We start from the raw sequence: 22,724 nt of genomic DNA on the forward strand, positions 1-22,724 counted from the left end.
AGAAAAATTAGGAAAAAAGGAAGAGAGTTGTTGTTGCTGTGCACAGATGAAAAGATTTTTTCCACTTCTTAAAATCTGTTTAAGCCTGCTAGCTGGGTTTGCCGTAAGAACAAACATGTAAAAATATCGATAAGAGTCAGTTAAAAATTTTTGAAATTCAGGTCAAGTAACTTGACAACTTTATCATGATGTCTTTGCATTGAGTTCTTTTAATCTGGACTAAGGACTTTATATCTGTGAAGATTCAAATTAATCTAAGAACCAATAGTACACTTTTTACAGAAAACCTGAATTATGAAAGTTCATTTAAAATTCATTGATGACATCATCAATTCGTATTAAAATTATAAATGCAAAACAAAAATTGGCCGTTTCAATTACGTTATTATGACCACAGTAATTTCTGCAAAACGTACAAATTTGCTTTGACTCAAAGGTTTTGCAAAAGGGTTTTAGAAAACCTTGCTTTGTTTAGAATAAGCCAATTAAAATAAAACTAATTTATTAAAAAACAAAGTAATAGCATCGTCATTGCATCATGTAACATTTATCCATAACCTTTAGAACACTGGATGAATGCAAGTCTCAATTTATTCAGGCTTGAAGCTCATGAAAAAACAACCTTTACAATTGACCAAAACTGGCATGCTACTTGGCTTGAGTTTTCAATTGGCCAAAGTGCCACTGAGAAAAATAAAACCATGCACAAAGTCTTTGAGATTTCAGACGGAAAAATGTGAAAACACAAAAATAATATCTTGTTAAGAACAACGGCTTTTCTGCATCTCCCAGAAAAGAAAAACAAATTGTCTGGCACTGAATCAAATAAAAAATTCTGATTCAAATAGGGGTGATTCACAATAGTGCGCCTCCAAGAGTTTGCAACGCATTGGCCAATCACAATGCACAAAATTTGTCGACCCTTTCCAAATGCGCATTACATATAGGTCTACAGATTTTGCGCACTATGATTGGTCAAAGCATCGCAAACTCTTGGAGGTGCACTATTGTGAAATGCCCATATTCTGCCCTGCCTTTCTGAGTAAAGCCGGAGCTTTCATGGTTACACGTCCAATTCCCTTTCAAAATCATCCATTGTTGCAAAAAATGTAAATTAATCTTGCGCGGTCTGCTGTAACTATGGGTTTGGATGGGTTTCCCAACAAAATCTAGCTGAAGGCTTATTAAACTTTAATGACCAGATTGGGTGCAGGCACCAGTTGGTTAGAAACTGACAGGTTAAACTTTTCCAGCACACTTGGCTGATTTTGCTTGAATACAACAAACTGAATTGTCCAAGAAAATTAAATTTCAAGTCCTGGCAATAATACATGAAAGAGCAACCACTTAGGACACACTGAAAATGATGCCCTTAACACTACGCTCCACATGGGCCCAGATGTAGTAAGAGTGAGTAGGACTGAATTTCTTTTTTTTTCTTGATATAGATGAATACCAGGTCCGAATTGCACATGACGAATTGCCAGTGACGGCTGGCCGTGTTGAGGTTATGCTTCACGGTCGGTGGGGAACTATATGCTCTGACGGTTGGGATAAGATGGATGCCAGCGTAGTGTGCCGTCAACTGGGCTATATCGGTCCTAGCATCTTCCTGGCTATTCTTTACCAACGGGAGGTACATGTACCCTCTCATCTAACCAACGTTGACTGTACAGGTGATGAGGCAAATCTTGCGGACTGTTCTCTGGGTCCTTTGGGTGCATCCTGTCTTTACGTTGCTGGTGTAAAATGCCAAGCAGGTGAGATAACAGACTGACCAAGCAATCGAATATGATGCAGAGCCTCCTCCCACCCCAAGCACGTTGTACCACAAATTAACCTGTCCTCATTAACGTTAACACTGCCCGTATGGTTCCCTGCAGTAGAGTACCTGTGGGTAGGCCTGCAAATGCTGAATGACCATCTGCTTGGATGATGACAGAACACCGATTTGGAAATGACACGTGCATGTATGCAATGTGTCGCTTAAAAGTCGGGGCAAGACGTGTAAAGCATGCAACGTAGGCTTCGGGTCCAGTCTACGCGAAAGCCTCGCATCGGACCGTCAAGATATTTACAAAAAGTGAAGTTATTTACTTCTTAAATTGTTGAATTAACACTTTAAATGTTGGACGTAACATTTACAAGTTCAGTTAAACATTTTGAAAATTTACTTACTCACCACACGTACACATGCAAGTAATACTCAGTGACTGCATTTTGAATCGTGGCTGCTGGCTGCATATATGTAAAGTGTTGGCTTCAACATTTCAACTTTATAGTGCAGTTTCTGCATGCGTCCAAGATCTGTTCCACTGTGTTAAATTCCTTTCTGTAGATGATGACTTTCCTGTCAGACTTGTTGACGGTTCATCCGCTACAGAAGGCCGCGTAGAAATATTCGTCAACGACGAGTGGCGTACAGTGTGTGACCGAAGTTGGAACAGCAACGCGGCCCGAGTGGTGTGCAGGCAGCTTGGTTACACCAGCGGCTTGAGCGTAGCCGTTGTGGGGCTAATCTTTGGACAGGGCGTAACCTCTCAGCAACTAATCGGTGTGAACTGCAGTGGGGAGGAGGATAGACTGATTGATTGTATATCAGAGCCTGATTATTTCTGTCCTCACTTTTCATATCAACATGCAGGTGTCATCTGCCAAGCAGGTACTTAGTGTTCTTTTTTCGATCAATACACAATTGACGAATGTTTTTCACAAAAGGATCTTCCAGCTTAAATGTGCAGCAGAAGTTGCTAGTATCCAATCAAGCCATAATCAATCAAACCATGGAATAAGCTATACCAGACAAGGACTATTTTTGGAAAATGCTTGTTAAGACAATTATATTCTGTTTCTATCTAGCGTTACTTTTTTCATTGGCGGGATGCCTGTTATTTATGTTTTATGTATAGTTATCAGTAAAGATGTAATTATTAGAATATCAGGTGAAAATGTATGAGGCATTACTGAACCTCCTTCATGTCATTGCGTTGCCATGGTTGAATACATGTGCCACAATATTTCTGCTCTTTATGTGTCACAAGTGGCTGCAAAAACTATACCAGCACAAAAAACAAAGTCAAAAAGTCTTGAAAATCCCAAGCAACTTAATTTCAAACTCCAGCATGCCCTAACTAATGAATGAAAATACAATCCTCTTTCAAATTAATGAGACAAGTGTACTCCATGAACATATTTGAGGTACAATTGAAAAACAGCCTGTGAAAAGGGTGATTTCTGCAAACTTTAGTCACCAGTGCAAACTGTTTGTAAAATGAGAGTGGTCTATAAATCCCTTTCATGTGATTGATTGACCATTGATCAGGTGCTGTATATTGCTTGACCCAATGAATGGTGCGGCCGCTCCTGGCCGGAAAGTACTACAAATCAATTTCAACTACAAAGGGATGTGCGATTGAGCAACTACAAGAAATTTTTTACCTACGAAGCGATACAAGGATTTATTCAGACGGAGATTTATTTCAGGTCTAAGGAATTACTGAGGATGTATTCATCATTGGGTTCCATTGTTCAACTTGTCGTAAATTTAGTAAAGGTGCAAAACTCAACACTTTGAGCCATGCACCCGTAATTCTGTCATTGTCCTCTTTTTCCTCTCAGACGAAGATTTCTCAATTCGTTTGGTGAATGGCTCGAGCCCAAGATCGGGTCACGTGGAATTGTTCTTCCATGGACAGTGGAGCAGCATCTGCAATTACGGCTTTACTACGTCTGATGCTGACGTTGTTTGCAGACACCTTGGCTACCGGGGGCCCAATATTGCATTTCTTGGCAACGTCCCTGAGGAGGAGTTACGCCCATTACAAATTTCGCTTGAAGCGTGCCATGACCCTGACCCTAGACCTACACTAGCAGAGTGCCTTGTGGAGCAAAATGTCCCCGGCTTGTACTCTTGTAATCGGAATGCTGCCTTGGAAGTCATATGCCAATCAGGTTAGATTTCAACATTGGTTTCTGAGTATCTGCAGTTTAAAGGGTGCTGGTGATACATCTCTTTGAGTTTAGTCCCTTTGTTACTCAGTTCATTATCAGGAGTATGAGTTAAAATGTTACACTTTTCCATTCACTACTTACAAAAGAATGCATTTTGTCGTGTCTGATGTGGAACATTTTTCCCTTTCTGTTTGCATTTTTTTTTAGATAGAGGCTCTGTTTAAAATGTACCCAATCTGACTGCACAATGCTATCAATAAACCAAACTAAAAACAAATTGCAACATTACTAAGCTTGCTGGTAATATAATATTCTCAAAAAATGTGATATGGGTGCCAAACTAAGGGCCACGCCAAACGGGTGACTACCTATGCAATAGTATTTGAAAGTATGACTAATTACGCCAGACTAATTACATGTAGGTAAAGCGAGTGATAATCATGGTATTCTTTGCTTCTCGCTCAAACCTCCTTACAGTGTGATTCACAGCTCTATCAAAGCATAAACACATACATAGGCATTCATACGGCATCATCTCTCATGAATTTGGTTTTGATAGTATGGTTTGATATATGCTTTTTTTATCAAGATTAAGGAGCATATGTGCATGTATTTATATCATAGGAATTGAAATGAATCAAAAATTGAAAAATAAGAGCTTTGAGGTGTGGAACATTTAGGTTTACACATTTGTGCAGATGAAACCTTTCCAGTTCGTCTTGTGGACGGTATGTCCTATGCCTCTGGACGAGTTGAAATATTCTTCAGAGGTCAGTGGGGAACTGTCTGCTCCTCCGGATGGGGCATCAATGATGCAACAGTCATCTGCAACCAGTTGGGCTTCGACGGAGCAGAAGCCCCAGTCTACTATTCCCTCTTCGGACGGGGTAGCGGCCCTGTTTGGCTGAGATCCCCCCAGTGCATTGGTAATGAGACCAGACTGGCTGACTGTCCAATCTCAGCATGGGGGACAGCGCACCCATGCCAAGATACCGCAGGCGTGATATGTAATGGTAAGTCCATCACTTTACCTTACCCATCAAGATAGAATTGTTTTAGTGCAACTCTACTGAAGTCAACAATGAATGCTGCAAGAACCTTGGACACTTATCCTCAAAATAGAAACTATTACGCCCAATAACCGACGGCAAAAACACCATCAATAAAAGAGATTGAAAGCAACTGAGAAAAGGTAAATGTACTTCGCTGAATATTCTATATTTATTTATTTAAATTGATATTTATATTTTTCAGCATCAGCACGTAAAATTGGTCAGCAAAATTTTACTTTGTTCTCATTAGCCACCAGTGATCCATTACGACTTCTTTGTTGTTTTAGCTTACGAACGAAATAAAATTGAAATGAAGCGTTGCAACACTTCTGGTTGCGAATTTCATAGTTTTTTTAATGAAATTATTTATCACTGGTAATTTTCCTAAAACTTTTAATCTTGCCACGGCTATTCCATCCCATATTCACAGCTACATGTACATACATGGATTTCTCTATATTTTCCTTGTGAGACTTGCTCGTTCATCCCCTATGATCTTCTTTGCCGTCAACGGAACTTCTGTTGTATAGCTTCCCATTTGGAGTACCATTTAGCCAGCTCTTAAAAAAAACTGTAAAACTTCATCCATACCACCTAAAGGGCGAGCTACAAACCACAATTGTGCGGCTTACAATGTAATTACAATATGCAATTTTGTCTTTAACTGGTATCCTTTATTCTTTTGTTTTTCCTGTTATCAATGTACAATATCCCCAGTACTATCGAGCTTTTAAGTCCAGGGGACACAATTGTATTTATCTGAAACAATAGTCCAATTTTTTCCTCTGTAAAGAACATTCCCCCTCCAAAAAAGTGCTTGTTCTGTTTCTAAAGTGTGTGCACTGTCATTCCCCTCCCCCCAAAGAAAATTAAATTGAAAAAAAAAAGAAGCTCCGTGCACGGGGGCTACTTGACCTCTGGATATGCCACTGGAGATTCCCTGCTACAGCTTTACATTCTGTTTGCCGTTAATAACACTCGTTATACAATGGCCTAGATCTATTTTCTCTGATGATCTTCTTGAACTCTAAACTCCACAGAATTTCTTTCTGGTTAGCACCATTAAATTTGGGCCCAATTTATTCTTCACACATCAGTAAGTTACCCATCCCCCTCCTAATGTGTCAGTTAAGAAAATCTAAAAATTCACGTTCCTTAAAGCAGATTACACCTTCGTCTTCTGCTAAGTGAATCTTACTGATATCAAAGAACATCGTATCTTTCTGCTTTAAGCTTGGTTTTTCGGTTCATCTTCTAAGTCGCTATAGCTCCTTCCCCTTCTTTGCTTCACTGTACATTTAAGGTACCCAGTTATTTGCGTGGTGTACACTCAAGATTTCAAAAGGGGAGGTGAACCAGGGTGGGGCATGTGCCCCCTTACACCTCCCAGGCTTCGGACAGTCCACGGCGAGGATGCATTTTTCAGACATCTTTTATTACTGCTCCATTGGGTCAAACGATGAAGTTTTGCATTCAACTTAAAGGCGCTCAGCTTTGTGTAAACACAGAGATTTTCGGTCAGTTGGTTTTCATATGCAGAGTCACCTCTGAACCCTTAACCAGTTCGACATTTCTTTATAGCCCAACATTCAATTGTTTCCAAAGAATGTTCCAAAGAATGAAAAGTTTATGACTGAAAGTTTACATATTTACAATGTATTTATTCATCAGCGGCATTCGGAAGTACCTGCCCCCCTCCAGAGGTTTCATCAGTTGGGACTGGACTCCCTACAATCGAGGTGGTCATTCCTCCTGAACACTCAGTGGCCAACGTATCTTGGACTCAGCCAACCGCTGTCAACTTGCCTGGAAGTTATGAGGAACAAACAACTTGTCAGTCCATTGATGACAGCGCCCCCCCAAGGCCGTGTGCGAGCGGCGACGCGTTTGGCGTCACTTACAATCCCCTGGTCAGGTACAACAATTTGACAAGGGTGGAGGTGGCGGTTGGTCCAAACGGCACGGAGAATAAAAGTCACCGATGCACGTTTTACATATCTGTTCGAGGTGAGAAATGTCAGTTCGATTTTGCGTACTCGATGCCTACAATCTAGTTTACAAGGTCCCACTCGGGATCCACAGTCACATTAGAAGGGGGGGGATTAGCTGCTATTCAGCTTGCCAATGTTGATGTGGTAGATGGTGGAGGACGTTCACCCCTAGACACAGCTTACAACTTTTGCATGCGTGTGATACGTGTGCACTTATTAAAGTGCAAGCATTGATCAAGACAGTCGTTATGCAAGCGAGTCTGAAGCAGTGATGTATTTCCTTCACATCAGTTTCCAGTGACGAAGATAAGAAAGAGCAAAGGTGACTTTCTGTGAATGAGCAAATCAATTTTTGCAACAAGTGCTGTCAAAGTGTCCCTCAAGCCTTAATTTTATTTTTTTTTTGACCGGAAGGGCTACTTTTTGAAGGAGTTATTGTAGTGCTTGTGGTTGACATGCCATGCATTTCGTTAAAGGTGCACACACCCCTGGAATCGCCCAAACTGTACAGTGTTTTTTTTTATTATCAAGGTGAAAGAAAACCAACATAATTTCTTAAAGTTACAGTTAGGGAGTCTGAAATGATGAAACCCTGGTTCATCCAACGAAGCTGCCAATTTTAAGTCCTGCACTGTATGCAAGCCATCACACTATGAACTCCTCTTGCTACATTTATTTTGGAAGTTTCAATTACACCACAAATGCCAGATGCTGTTACGTGCAGAGGTTGCATGCACAGTAGTGCCAGATACTAGACTATTTTTGAATGACAATAAGACTGAGTTTTTGATTAGTGGCACTTGTCACCAATTGTCTAAAGTTACATTGGAGGATATACAAGTTGGGCAGTTGGTTGTTACCCCCTGCTCCCCTGGTCCGAAATCTTACTGCATGGTTCGATGTTAATTTGTCAATGAGAATGCATGTCACAAAAGTTTGTAGTAATGCTTTTTATTATTTACACAACATAAGACGAATTAGGAAGTATTTATCCAAGGAATGCTCTGAAATATTGATTCATGCATTTATTTCCAGCAGACTCGACTATTGCAATAGTCTTCTATATCGCCTTCCAGACACACAGATCAAACAACTTCAGAGAGTCCAAAATGCTTGTGCTCGGTTTGTGTATAACACATTTAAATTTTGTCGTATTACACCATTGCTTAAGGATCTACACTGGCTTCCTGTTCGGTTCAGAATTGTTTTTAAAATAAAATTGATTACGTGTAAAATATTACATGCTTTAGCTCCAGAGTGTTTAGGTCAGCTTGTTTCTGTCAAGTCTCAGTCCCGTTACAGCCTTCGCAGGTCGAATGATGGTATTTATTTGAAGTGCCCTGCAGGTTTTGAAAAAGTTACTCTTTAACAGGGACAGAGCCTTTGAGTTCAGTGCACCTTATCTTATCTATGGAATAAATTCCCTTTTAATGCTAGGAATGCTTCTAGCCTTGACGTTTTTAAATCGTCACTGAAGACTCACCTTTTTAAACAAGCCTTTTGTTAATAATTTGTATATTGGTTTTGTGATGGTTTGATGGTATGTGATTATTGTCAAGATTTTGAGTTTAAATTGTTTGTATTAATCGACATATTACATGTATTATAATTTTGTATTTAGCTATTTTTAAATAATTGTAATGCGCTTGTGAACATATTTTATGGAATTAGCGCAATATAAGTCAATAAATTATTATTATTTATTATTAATGCCAATAGATGCGATTGATTTTTACAGTCAAAAACTTCAGCCCAAGCATAGGAGGATTGCTACCGAGGCTTCCTGTCCACTACCCAGAATTTCTGTTTTCCGACTCAAGCCCAGGTACTCTTTTCTGTTGCTCATCAGTGGTGTAAATAGGGCTAAATGTTCCAGGGGCACAAGGGGGGTACACACATATTTTCAAGGTGGCATCGCACAAGAACATATGCATAGCTACATGTATATAGACTCAACAGAGATTATTCAAAGAGTTTCAATGGGGGGAGGGGAAGCGGGGGGCAGGCGTGCATCCGCTGGGGGGGGGTGATATTAGGATGATGAGTATTCTTCCTGTTTTGAAATACACCTCAAAATTAAGTAATAATGATTATGAAATTACATGTACAGTTATACCTCAAACAAAGTGCGTTAAATGGTGCAGAAGTTACGGATTCGAAGAGTAAAATGATTGCAGTTGTACCAGGTATCAGTATATGTGTGGTTCTGAGAAGAACCGGGGAATAACTCAACGTTTCAAACAGTGTACTCTGTCCTTCTTCAGGAGTCTCCTGAAGTTACAGATCGTTTTCTCACTTCTGTGCGTGCTGTGTTTGTTTACTCATCTCTTGCTTTCCCGTGAAACAGTTTCATTTCGTTGCTGCTGGCCTCTTGTGTTTTTGCGATTATAAAAAGGTAACTGCTCAGAGGATGTGACCAGTAACCCTCAATTCGGGTCGCTGTTGTGGCCCTCAACTGAAACTGGCTCGATGGTGGAATCAACGCAGAAGTGTGCCCCATTTACGTCCCACGGTAGGACTTGACATCAAGTGAACGAAACTTGCCATCATAATTTCAGTCTTCAGTGCTGTTATCTTAAACATCACAGTGCTGCAGCGTCTTTGATATAAAAGCTCAAATACGGGCGATTTACAGTAGTTCGCCTCCTCGAGTTAGCAACGCGTTGGCCAATCGCAACGTGCAAAATCTGGCGACCCTTTCCAAATGCACATTGAGTCAACAGATTTTGTGCATTTTGATTGGCCAGTGCATTGCAAACTCTTGGAGGCGTACTACCCTCTACGGTGAAACGCTTGTATTGGAGCACAATTTTGTTTAGCTATAACTGCAGACTGTGTAGCTGAAGCAATCTTCCTGTGCTTGATCCTAGTGGTATAGCATTTTTGTGTGCTTGTAGCGATGTAACCAAACTATACAGACATATTGAAACTTTGTCTTTGGCATTCTGAATGAACATACGTAAACACTCCAAGTAATTATGCTTCCCCAGTAATTAACCAATTTTAATCTAGGCTAATGCATGACAACGGTGTTTATTCATCTGTTTAGCTGGAAATCCTGTCGCCACAAGGAACTGCTCATTAAACGTTCAGCAAGGTATAGCAAGATGGAAGGAGCCTCATTATCACAGTTGTGGAGAACAACAAAACGGGTCACTCTCAGATGAAGTGCGCAAGAACGTGCTGGTATGTGTACCTACTGTGAACATTTCTGTGATCTCTGGTGAGGGATTAGTTCACTGATAAAACTGCAGCTACTGAATGTGTTGCGGTGTTGCCAAATTCAATGTTGGCAATAAATGGCTAATATTGCAAGTCTGGTCACGGACTCAGTCATAGGTAACAATATGAGCACTCAGCCATATGCTCAGTGGACCTTTACAAGGTAAATCATAACAGCCTGTATTGTGGTCTCATTGCTGAGTGGGTTTTAATGTCTTCCATCAGTCACAGGTTCCAGATGCAGTGAAAGCGCAAGAGGTTTACTTGAAGCTAATGTCTTTGAAGCTGCGGATTGATGATGATCTTTCCACTGGCAATGTCAGTGAAGTGTCTCACATCTTGCACGACATTGCTAGCTCAAACGTCGGGACCCCAGAGGTAGGCTTTTGCAGTGCAGTGTAAGCTACCCTGAGTGACAAAAGACCCCCTAGCTAGCTTTTTTAATGCCTTGTCCATGGGATTATGATAGCTTTGAATAGTACGAAAGATATCACTTGTGGTTTTAAAAGAAGAAAAATGTTTCTGAATAATTGTTCAAGATGCTGGAAATATTTTGAGAGCATCGTTTTCTTCTTTTTGGCGAGATGCGAAGCAAGGGGTGAGTGCGAGCCTATGTAATACCGATTTCCGTCTTCTGTCTGTCCATCCGGGCGTCCTCATGTTGAAAGTTTTTCCTTGCAGGCCCATAGATGTTAAAATGTGCCATTTAATGCTTGTTTGCTTCCTCTTGGAATTCCATCAGTATTTAAATAGTTTTATATGGCATTAATGCTTAGAAACTTAGGAATTTAATAAAAACAATTATAAAAATGAATGTTAACGTTTTGAGTCGTATTGTGTACTTAGGCCTGTAGTACATACAGTACGTATGTACTGAGCACTCCTGTAATGTACATGTGTGTATGTATAGACAGTGTTTAGACACATACAAATGTACATGTACAGTATGTGGGGAAATGTAAGGGATGGGGGGGGGACTCCAGGTGACAGATTAGGATGTTGGTTGGGGGAGGGGTACCTGTAGGAGGAGGATCATGGGGACAAGGTACATCACAGTGTATGTAGAAAGTGGATGAAATGAAGGTTGGCGTAATGGTTGGGCTGGATTAGTGGGATGATGGGACAGTCAGAATAAGAAGTGAAGGGAATGATGGGGAGGGGCTGAGTAGGAGATGGATGGAAAGATAAGGTGGATGTGGGATTGGAGATACATGTAGAGGGGATTAGGGGTGGAGTCAAAGTAGACATGGTAGGTATGGGATGATGGGATATGGATGATGGAGGGTAGAATTGTAGAGGATAGGATGATGGGGTTGGATACAAAGTGCAGAACTGTACTCTAGAGGAATTTTAATTATGCACCACCATCAAACTCATAAATGCGCTGCTTATATAATCATCCAGGTCTGAGTCTGACTGTACTGATGGACCCACATTCTATAAGCATTCCTCTTTCCTCTAAAGAACTGTAAAGCCTTTGTACCTGTATCTCCTTTGTTGATGGTCTTTGTTGATTTACTTTTAAACGACAAGCGCCTTTCAACACACAGTCTGCACACCGCACCGACTAGGTTTTTTCTCCTAGAGTACAATGAATTGTATTGCTAAGGTCGGTAAAATATCTTGTACATCTGCATTTTAGTCATATGTCAACCAATCTTGTAAAAGATTTTGATGAAGCTTGGTTAGTATTTTCTTGTTTAAATTAATAATTTTGTATAACTTGGATGTCTCTTTGTTTCCTGTTATTACAGGAAAGAAATTCAAATTCATAACAAGCAGCAAGCCATGGCGGCTTTGCCATTCTAGTCAAGCCCTTAAGACAACATTCTTAAACATCATAGTTACGATCTGAGAATTCTCCTGATTGCACTTAGAATATTCTCAGATATATGAAAAAAGCAAACAGTAATTATACAGCTAAATTTCTTGAGCAGCGTGAGAAAGATGGTTTCGTTCTGCAACTCTGAAACCAATCTGAAGTCCAATAGTTTCCACAGAGGGGAAATCTAGAAAACTTAAGATTTATCATAATCGCGAACGATCTTGGGAAAGTACTTCTGAAATAACCAAAATGACGCATTGCCAACTCTGTGAGGCTCACTATTGTGAATCGCCCCTATTGCTGGATAACGAAGCTCAGTAGGAAAAACGGATATAATATGGGAATATAATCACAAACAGTGTCCAAAGTAAGCACAGCAAAAAGATGGCCCCTCAATTACAAAATGAACATGTAAGCCATGCTAAAATTTCACCCAGTGTTATTCATTTATCAGCTTTGCTTCACTGTCTCGACCATTAAAACAACACACCATCTGCTGCGCAAGGATTTCCACAAAAATATGTTCCCAACGACCTCACAACCAAATCTGGCTGCCAGTCTCTCCTCAACAATATTTATAAAGTGATAAAAATCTGCTACAAATCACCAACCATTTTCATTTTTAAAACAGTTTTTCCTGACTGTTTCTAAACTTTCTTGACCTGTCTATAACTTTCTATCTATAAATACATATAAACTCATGAAGGTGTGAAGTTTTCACACTGCCCATGAAAGAGAGGACCTGTCCATTCTACATACTGAAAACATTGTAGGAGTTGCAACATCATCTTGTAGCCTGTGATATGATGAACAAGGATCAAAACTGACCAGTGGTCTTCAAAGATACACGGGTGTGTAATAAATTTTCATGCGTCAATATTGTTTTGAGCAACTTGCTGTACTAGATCACACCACTTGAATGATGATACTGTCAAGGAATCTCATCTCCTCTTTTTGAAATTCCAGGTTACCTTTCAATTCTTAGATGCTACCAACAAGATAATTGGCCTTTTAAGGAATCTCGAAGCATCCAGTAGCGTAGAGGCGGGCAAGCTCACCTCCATCGCTCAGTCCATCGAGGCACAGGTCTCTGTTGCTCTTCGACAGCAGGGCACGGTCAGCATTCAGATGGATTTCATCCAAGTGGAAACAGTCAGGCTTAACTCCTCCGAGGTGGACAGTGGTCTAACCTTCACACTGGTGCGTCAGGACAATCTCCTGTCCTTGGCTGAATCAACGTCAGAGGAGACTGGTGCCTTTGCTGGGGCCGAGGTCAGAGTTTATGAGAAGACAGGGGACCTGCCACCTGGAATGATTGCAGCAGTCAGTCTACCGTCTAATCTCTCAGCACTGAACAAGACAGTGAATGGTTTGTATTACTGGAAGATCCAAACACTCAATTTTTGAGATTAGTCACATTTTTGTTTTGCAGAAGGGTAAGAGCCAACTTTCTGCAGGAAACAGAAGAACCATTATTGAAAAATTACAGTGTTCTGATTTTTAGGCAACAAATAATTTTATAAACCAAAAGACTGAAAAAGATGTGTGCATGGTTGTGACTCAACATCAGTAATTATTTTGATGACAAGTCATACAGCATTGATGAAGTTGCCAAAATTAAGGAAGATTCACTCGATGAAAGAATACAGACGTTTGCACTCATCTGATTCAAATGTTTGGCGCATAATAATTTTCCTTTGCAAGGAAACTTTGAAATGTTTGAAAGTGCGATTTAACAGGGGTCAGAGGCAAGTATTCCTAGTAAAAATTTGTTTATCAGAGTCAATTCTGTTCCGACAACTTTTAATATCGTCAGCCTGATCCTCTGATGTTTTCAGGCAACAGCTCGCTAAGGCCGATTGCTGCCCGTTTCATCGCCTTTGCTGACGACACTTTGTTTCCATCTTCTCGTACAATGAGAAAGTCCCAATCAAGCAAGGGAATCAGGTCACTGATTCCTGGTGCCATAGTCTCCCTTTCTGTGGAGGATGTAGAACTTGTGAATCTAACTGAACCCGTAGTCGTTCAGTTTCAGGTAAGGTGACCTCCGTCCCCAACTTGTGACACTGGACAGTCATAAAGATGAAAACCCTCTAAAATAACACAATAGATAGATAGAATAGCGGATTTGAAAAAATAGAGTTCAATGATAAGTTTAGTTATATAATAATTTGTTGGATATATCAGTATCCTAGCCTTTAGTAGAAAAACATCCATAAATGTTTGCTATGGGTCTTCGTTAGAAAAGATAAGTGTTTTTCTATGAAAAGAGATTCCTGCATTCTACCACATGGATTGAATATTCACCGCCGTCAATAAACCAGGCTTTTAGTGCAAAATGCCAGTGTTTGAAGCTTGCTGGTAATGAAAGCCATTGGAAATGCCTCACAGCTTGAACAGTGTTATATGCTGTGTTGGTAAGGCAAAAAATTGACAAAAACGGAGGCTGGTTCAGCTGGACTATTTTTGGTAAACATGTAGTGGGCAAGGTAATAATTTGAATTTAGAACGTCTGTGTTTCGAATCCAAGATGGGACTTTTCTGTTTTTAATTTTTATATTTTTCCTCATTTTATTTTCTGCTGGAAAGGATCATTTTGAAAGGGTGTTGAATTTGTTGTCTGAATTTGTAACGTTTAAGATCGTGTATCCTTGGAAATTATGCTCACTCTCAACATGTTATCGGCAGTGGTAAGCCCCCCACTAGTTAGCACGACACATGCATCACAAAATATGATAATATACAACTGTCACATTTACTTTGATACCACGAGTATACAAATACATGGACACCTTAGTGGATTTTGTATCCTTTTTATAAAATTTGCATTTTGTTAACCTTTTAATGACATGCAATAATCGAATCAAGTCAAATCAAACCTGACTACCCATCACTGCGGCTAATAAACAGGCTCTTTCAATGCTAACATTTGAAATAACCATTATTATCGTATTATGTGATGTAATTGCCAAGCTAATAGCGAAGCAGACTCAAGTTGACAACACTCTGAAGTGAGTGTTTTGAATGGAACAGATTCCAAGGAAAGGAATTAGGCAGGAAATCTTTTCCAGCAGGAAACAAATTCAGAAAAGAAACACTGTAAAATCCAGGATTAGACCCATGGACATGCTGTATACAATTCCATTCCCCTCTGAAGCAGCATTGCCTTCAAGTTTAGTCGAATTAGGGAAAAAACGACATGATTTCTTTTACCCGTAAACAGGCTGAAAGCGAATTTGTGTGGGTTTGACATTGTTGTCACCATATAGTTCCCACACAATGTGAAGGGCTTATGTAAAGTACTGCAACTTCCCTTTACACTCCTGTAAAGGACATTGTATTGTAATGCATGCATTTCTTCTCTCAACAGTAAATATTTTTATTGTGAATTATTTGTCAGGGAGGCCATAGAAAGCTGTCAGAGTTGGCAAGAACAGTTGCATCTGTCACCATTTTCATGTCAGCCAGTTTTAATCATTAATTACAGCTTCCTGAGATGACCAATGTGAAAGAAGCTGTCTGCGTGTTCTGGGACTTCACTTTAAAGAACGGAGTCGGCGATTGGTCAAACGCTGGATGCGAGTTGCATGGAGTGACTAATGGAATATACAAATGTCTTTGTAACCATGCGACCAACTTTGCAGTGTTTGTTGTAAGTGTTACCCAATAAGGACTGAAATAAGTTTGTGGAGACTTGCAACCTAAAAGGATAAGAAGGATTGGGTGGTTTTCCTTATTTCGTATACTGTTGAGGACAAAAATGTTGGTGAACACTCTATGATTCAGTGAAGGCCCGTACGCGTGCAATGTGAGGGCCCAGTAGGCTCGTTTGTTTACTAAAGCATTTGGTGAATCATATTGCTCACTCACAAGAGCTGCCCAACTGAAAAATGGCGACATCGCAAACTGTTAGCGTCTTATCCATGATCCTGTAGCGTAGGCATGTATACACTGTATACTGTATAGGCTTATTGGAACTGTTGCATAAATATAACTGTCATGAAGCTATCAATGGCTCTTTGAGTAACATAAGTTTGTATTAATAAAGGTCTTTGTGTTTAGTTTGGTTTCCTGCATAAATGTTGGAAACACTAGGGCCTACACGCCATCAGAACAGCCAATAACATGTTTTTTTTGGGGGGTGGGGTTGGAAGCACGTAATATTCCAACCCGTTAGCTCGTAGTGTGTAAGTAGCCGCTTTTTCTTACAAAGATAGCTGTGTAACAGCCTTTGGTGACAGCTACCAGCTGCAGAAAAGACATTGTGCCTATAACATTTGTGGTACACACTTTTAAACTGTTACTTTTGCTAGGAGCTACAGGAGGAATTGAAGTCGTATCATCGTGGATTAAACCCAATCACCCAGATAGGCTGTATTGCCTCTGCTGGAATGTACATGGCAATCTTACTTATGTACATACCATTAAGGTAAGATGTACTTTGCTTTGTTGTTGTATAAAAAAGAGTAGGCCCACACGTATTCAGAGTTTCAACGTGTGCTAATCACACTGAAGATTTTAAACAAATTTAATTTTCACGATTAGAAATCAAGCTTTATCATCAGCTGAGGGCAGAATGGATTTTCCCCCAAAACTGATTTTCCAATTTTTCACATCCGTAAAAGAATCCTTAACCTCCCTTTCCCGGAAAGGGGATGGTAGCATTATGTGCCTTCAAGAATTTAAAAAAGCCTACTGTAGTACTACTTGTAGGCCCCATACTTTGCACCTGTCTGCTTTGTAGATGAATCTCGTTAAAGTTAGGGTGGAACAGTATGTGTTCTTATATTGCTAATGTTATGTTTTTTATTTTGCAAGGAACCTGCGCCAAAGGAAGTCTGGCCAAATGTTTTCCCAGTTTATCTTCGCACTATTGATAATGTACACGGTGTTTGTGGCTGGAGTTGACAATGCAAGGGTAATGTATGTTGTCTGGTGCAATGCTGTATTGTATGTTATATATAATGTATAACGTATGAAATGAATGTTTTCTGTTCTTTAAATGTCTTTCATTTTATAATCGTGCTGCATATTATCATAAAAAAGGCAGAAAAAGAACTCAATGTCATTCAGATTAAATTTGACTGAGGATGGAAAGAGTTCAAATCAGTGGGCCCCACTTTTCCTAATGAAAACAGAGTTGCTGTAATGCAAATTCGCAATAGTTAAATACTTTTACTTTCAAATCTTAGAAATAATCGCTGCATTTCCCAATGTTGTTCTCGCTTAATTGGCCTTAGCGTATGTGCACATTGAAAAACCTTAGGCAGTTCTGGTAGTGTATATAGTGTTCATTTCAGGATTTTTTTTTGGGGGGGGGAGCCAGACGGCACAGACGTCCAATGGGGAAGGGCATGTGTCCCCTTATTAATGCTTATGTACGCACTGCCAAAAAGAACGGTCTGACGCAGAAAGGGACATATGTACATGTATCACTCATCCACATGACTGCATATACAAGTGAAAAGAAACTTCAGATTGGAATTATACAGTGATTCCAATTTCTTTGTGATTCCAGTTTCTAATTGCCTTTTCATCTGGTTCGCTCCAACCATGTCCTCCATGATATTTAAATACTGCTATTGTTGTTATCAACAGGGTTCAACATACGGTTGTGTTATTGTGAGTGCGTTGCTGCACTATTTACCCCTAGCCACGATGATGTGGACAGCCGTTGAGGCAAGAAATATGTATACCGTAGCACTACATGGGCAATCAACGGAGGAGTACAAACACTTCATGATCATAGCTAGTATTGTGGCTTGGGGTACGTTCACAGTGGTGTACTATTCACTGGTGGTGGAATTAGTGGGGGGGGGAGCAGGGAGCCAGTGCGCCCCCCCCACTTTGAAAATCGTTGCGCCGCCGGTGATACTATTCTGTTTAAGTACACAGGCCAATTTCATAGGAGCTTTAGGATGACACAATTAACACTGTGCAGGTGCTGTGTTTTCCGCACTTTTCTTTTCACAATGCACCATGCTTCTTTTTTCTCTCTCTATTACTTGTCAAGATTATTCAGGAAAAACTTTATATTTCTAGAATTCTGTTGATTTTCAACAGGATTTTCACAGCAAGGCGGCCGGGCTCAGGTGTCATAAAATATGCTTATTAAAGCCAATGGCCATTTGCAGTGAACCAACTTGCGATTTGCAGTACTGTTTATGTTTTGATTCGCTTTTTAAATTTATTTTATGGAGGTTTCAATTTTTTACGGATAATATAATTTATTGAAAATTATACACCTATATACATTGATCAGAATTAGGGAGTACCTGCCAAGACACGTCCTCACCTAAATCCACCCTTCCTTTACCTCATTATCCCCCATAATATCTATGCAGTTATTCATTTTAAAGACACATTTGCCAAGATCCTGTCCCATTTGTTAATAAAGAGGTGTACATTCTCTGGAAGATCATAAGAAATGAAGTCATTCTCTGGAGCTGTCAACTAACGTAACTTCCCTGATATTTCCTTATGTTAATTTCTTTTTTCTAGGATTACCATTGATAGTGACCGGTATTCCGCTGATCGTTGCAACTGACCAGTACGGCAATGCTGATTAGTAAGAATACTTTCTCCTGCATTCCATAGGGAAATTTGGGAATAACTCTAGGAGTCGTAGTGCTTCATTATTTTGGCCAAATTTTACTAGTATAGGAAAACCATTTAGCTGTAGAGGGTGTGGGTACATACAAACACCTGAGGCACTGAGATCCATGGCTGATAAAATTAATTTGTGCTTGCTCGGAGGATGAGAGGAAATTTCATCTCTTGGAAATTGTTCGTCTCAATAAGCACACAAGGAAATAAATCAAGTTAACTATGAGATGGAGAAAAGAATTAGTTAAATTCTTTTGAATGGTGACCTCGCCGAATGTCCGTAGTGCGGCATCAAACAGTCTCTCTTAATACTTTTTGGTGTCACGCACAGCTGCTTTTTAGCCCCAAATCTGGCGATGTACTTCAGCCTCCTCCTACCGATCTGTCTGATCCTGGTCAACAACTCGGTTCACTATGTTCTGGTGGGGCACATACTCGGCAAGTCGAAGAAGGAACCTTCTCTCGGGCATTTGAAGAGATGCCTTGTGGCAGCCATAGGGATCTGCAACCTGACATTAGGAACCTGGTGCCTAGGGCTTCTGTCCTTGTATTTTGCGACAGACGTCTTGTCAATCATCTTCTGTGCCCTCAGCTGTGTCCAGGTGAGTCGTGCATTGGCCTATACATCTGGTGTCATCTGACCTCTGACCCATGCATGCCAAATATTTTACCGTGGGCGTATCTATTTTAATGATCTTTTCGATCGAGAGAGGTGAGGTATTGCCATTCTCATTATTACAGAGATATCATCCCTAATTTTAACCCTATAAAAGAGCCATGGCGGAATTCTCCCCCTCAAAACATTTTTCCTGATAAATATCGCTGCTATGCATATTTTTCAGGAGTCGAGCCCTTGAGAATTTTTAGAATGATTTTTTTGTGGTCATTTTGACACCAATTTTGTGAAATCGGACTTACTGTTCTTGCGCAAGGTGCATTTTTCCCAGACGAGTCGGGCAAAAATGTATACTCTTTCCACTGCGGTGCTCAATGCACAAGGGCTGGCTCACATGCAGCCTTGAACTTCAAATGACCATAACAAAACTCTATTCCTGATTAAGTTCAAACTTCACAGTTGTAAATAATAAGGAGTGTATTTACATGCTTGCCACGTTTCAAAGAATCAAGCAAGGTACAGCCGAGTTTTCGGGGGGTGGAATGCCCCCTCCCCTGCTGTGAGATGAGCCGAGGTAACCGGGCTCTTTTTAGGGTTAAATTCTGATACAAATTGCTCAGGTGTATACTGTGTTTTTCAAAAATCGAAGAAAGGTGTTACAAAAACTGTGAGAATTAAAAATCGCCTGTTCCCTGTTTGATTTTTCATCCTGCAATCTTTTGATTCTTCCCTTGACTGAGGAAAATATGAATTCCTCACAAAGTCACCGACAAGCACCAACATGACATAGAAAGTGCATTTATTATGACATTTTGAATCCTAGATTGCTCTTGCCTGTTGCAAAGTAAGTCTGCTGATGAGGGGGAGCTCGGAAGCACCTAAGACCCTCACTATCAAGAAGGATCAGAATGAAGCAAGTGAGGATAACCCATCAGTTTCCCCGTCCAACATCAGCATCAGTCTGCCCACTTTGTTGGGTGCGGCCGTGGAACCGGAATCAAATCCCGCCGAAGTCCTTGAAGGGAATGACTCTGTGTGTGACATGTCCCTGTAAGCAACAGTAATCAAGAGCTGAGCCTGATGTATTGTAAAACAATTTTCATACTGTCTGTAGTGGAACTTCAGTAGTATTAATTACGCTGACCTATTTATAACACCTAAGTGTTGAACATGTCAGAAATTGTTTAATGTCAAATGTTCAGTGTTGTTTTGACAGTATATGGGACATTGTAATTCACTTTTGAAATTAAAAAAATAGTCGATAAGTTTTGAAAGATTTGCAACTGCACCTTAATTGAGTGTCTCTCAGTCTGGATTTAAATCAGCCGAAATAAGTATATGACAACTTCTGTTGAGGTGTTGAATTTTCAGGTCAATGTAATGCTCACATACACTCTTCGGGGACAAGTTGATTTCACACTATTTAATAGATGCAAGGCTGTCAACATTGATTCGAAAGTGACTGTAAGAAAATCGATAGCCGCTCACTGGTGGTTCATAACTATAGGTTTTCCCAGCCAATTTTGGAAAATGGGCTGTTTAATTTGTAGAATAAAAATTAAATTTGGCGTGGATTTTGAAAACGACTTAAAACCTGGTTTCATTTTCGTAATACAAGCATTCGACTTTGTTTTCCATCTTTCAAACGAATGTGCATTGTGTTTCATTTAAGAGGTTACAGATAAGTGAGTAGGATTTCAATTTGACATATTCGTTGTCAGTTGTAGCCAATGTGCAATGTTATTCACTGAAAATCTGTCTTTTACCGTAAACCGTCGGTATTGAGTATTCATTTTCATTTGCTGTAATTCAAATTCACAAAATTTGCATTCCATTTGATTGGAAATATACAGGGTTACAGAAATCATGACACCACTTTGATAATGAATGTAATGTTACTCATGAAGGATTATAGTGTGTTTGTTATCAAACTGTACACCAACTGAAATAAAGTCTATGATTTTTCTGTATCTTCCCGTTCAGCCACTGCAAGAAGGCCATGCGTGAATTTTGATTTTGACAAAAATGTAGCACAAGAAGGAAAGGTTACCTCAGCGTCGGTGTTTGTAAAGGATTGGTACAATAGTTAGTATGTTTTTAAAGACGACATGAATGACCTATTTCAGTCGTGAATATTCAAACATGTAACCATTCAACTAAACCCTTCTACACATATAACTTTTGTTAGCACACAAAAGTATTCTAATTCTTGAACAGGCATACCTTTAGATAACACTTCGCGCGAAATCGCCTGCGCATTTTGCAAAATAGATTGAATTCAAATTAAGATGAATGTAGGATTGCGGAGGTACATTTGATTTCGCGCAAAAATGACTGAATGTCAATATACTGTACTCTATATATACATTTTTCTATTCCGGGATCGTGAGGACTGATGCTTTTCTTTTCAGAGTTGTGTGAGCGTCCGATAATGTTTACAAATACAGTGTACATGTGTGCTTACACTCAGGCTCGGTACTGTGTTGTTTGGTGGTAAGTTGACCCCCCCTTAACTTGAATTCCTTACCCAATTAATTGGCAAGCGAATTGTTTCGTTGTGATTAAAATTTTGGTAGTTTGAACGTAAAACTGTTAAGTGTTGGTGAGAATTGAACTGCCTTAGTAATAGCCGGAATGTAATTACTTAAAGCAAATATTTGTATGCAGAGGACGAAAAGTCTGCTGAAAACAGCTGTACACTGAGCCAATCTATTGCAGGCTCTATTACACCTCGACTGGTACCATTTTTGTCATGCAGTTTCAAATTTCTAATCGTAGCAGGTGCGTGACACTGGTCTGTCATTACATTCATCAAATATTGTACCTGTGATCAACATAATATTGAATTCAAATATGGATTATTTGATGAAGCTTCAAAATGCCACATCTCACATTGCACAATTTAAACGGCCATCATCGTCAAAAGTTACCTGTCACGATATGTATGAATAATCTCGTGGTACTAGTATAGTGACTTAACCCGTTAATTTGCACTGATTAAATTAATGAACACCATAAAATCACATAATTCCGACTCATGACTTCTGGTTATTTTCAAGTTTCTTTGTGGTGTTTTCTTCGTGAAATTCCCGCGGTTATGTGCTCCACTGTGGTTCAGGTAGTGGGGATGAATGGATGAAGTCTTCAAACAATGAGACACAATCCATCCGATGAATTCAAATGAAAGTTTTTGAAAGGAAGTGGACATGCATCCTGTTAAAATGGGTAAAATTTAGCGGTAAGCAGCGTCGGTGCACTTTTGCATTAACTGATTGCATTAACAAAATGGCTCTGCCCATACTAAACAACCTCCATTTAAGAAACTCAATATCTAGACTCTGATAACTCCTCATCAGGTTTTCTCTTGGGGGGATTCATCAGTAGCCTGACGTGACACAGCAAACAGTGGCTTGTTTACACCAAAGCGCCCTCAAGCTTAATGTCAACAAACTTTCTTTAAC

At 39.8% G+C, this 22,724-nt stretch overlaps 1 protein-coding gene across 3 annotated transcripts in view; it reads left to right on the top strand.

The window, feature by feature from the left end:
• LOC110988802 (uncharacterized) overlaps nucleotides 1-22,665 on the top strand; it is a 42,573-nt gene extending 19,908 nt beyond the window's left edge. For 2 of the 3 annotated variants that reach the window (XM_022252671.2, XM_087137281.1), the window contains exons 6-23: nucleotides 1,449-1,760; nucleotides 2,339-2,662; nucleotides 3,619-3,951; nucleotides 4,650-4,964; nucleotides 6,675-7,010; nucleotides 8,733-8,819; nucleotides 9,390-9,506; nucleotides 10,044-10,180; nucleotides 10,442-10,594; nucleotides 13,008-13,410; nucleotides 13,880-14,076; nucleotides 15,529-15,693; nucleotides 16,355-16,470; nucleotides 16,860-16,959; nucleotides 17,640-17,808; nucleotides 18,543-18,609; nucleotides 18,979-19,249; nucleotides 20,087-22,664. In XM_022252671.2, the coding sequence (XP_022108363.2) occupies nucleotides 1,449-1,760; nucleotides 2,339-2,662; nucleotides 3,619-3,951; nucleotides 4,650-4,964; nucleotides 6,675-7,010; nucleotides 8,733-8,819; nucleotides 9,390-9,506; nucleotides 10,044-10,180; nucleotides 10,442-10,594; nucleotides 13,008-13,410; nucleotides 13,880-14,076; nucleotides 15,529-15,693; nucleotides 16,355-16,470; nucleotides 16,860-16,959; nucleotides 17,640-17,808; nucleotides 18,543-18,609; nucleotides 18,979-19,249; nucleotides 20,087-20,317 (3,833 nt within the window). In that variant the 3' untranslated portion in view covers nucleotides 20,318-22,664. Of the gene's footprint in view, nucleotides 1-1,448; nucleotides 1,761-2,338; nucleotides 2,663-3,618; nucleotides 3,952-4,649; nucleotides 4,965-6,674; nucleotides 7,011-8,732; nucleotides 8,820-9,389; nucleotides 9,507-10,043; nucleotides 10,181-10,441; nucleotides 10,595-13,007; nucleotides 13,411-13,879; nucleotides 14,077-15,528; nucleotides 15,694-16,354; nucleotides 16,471-16,859; nucleotides 16,960-17,639; nucleotides 17,809-18,542; nucleotides 18,610-18,978; nucleotides 19,250-20,086 lie in introns of all 3 variants that reach the window. The other variant, XM_022252662.2, reaches the window with a different exon arrangement.
• The last annotated feature ends 59 nt before the right edge of the window (nucleotides 22,666-22,724 follow it).

The sequence above is a fragment of the Acanthaster planci genome, linkage group LG05 (assembly GCF_054643075.1).
Source record: "Acanthaster planci isolate LZ-2023a linkage group LG05, COTS_SCS, whole genome shotgun sequence".
Classification (NCBI taxonomy): domain Eukaryota; kingdom Metazoa; phylum Echinodermata; class Asteroidea; order Valvatida; family Acanthasteridae; genus Acanthaster; species Acanthaster planci.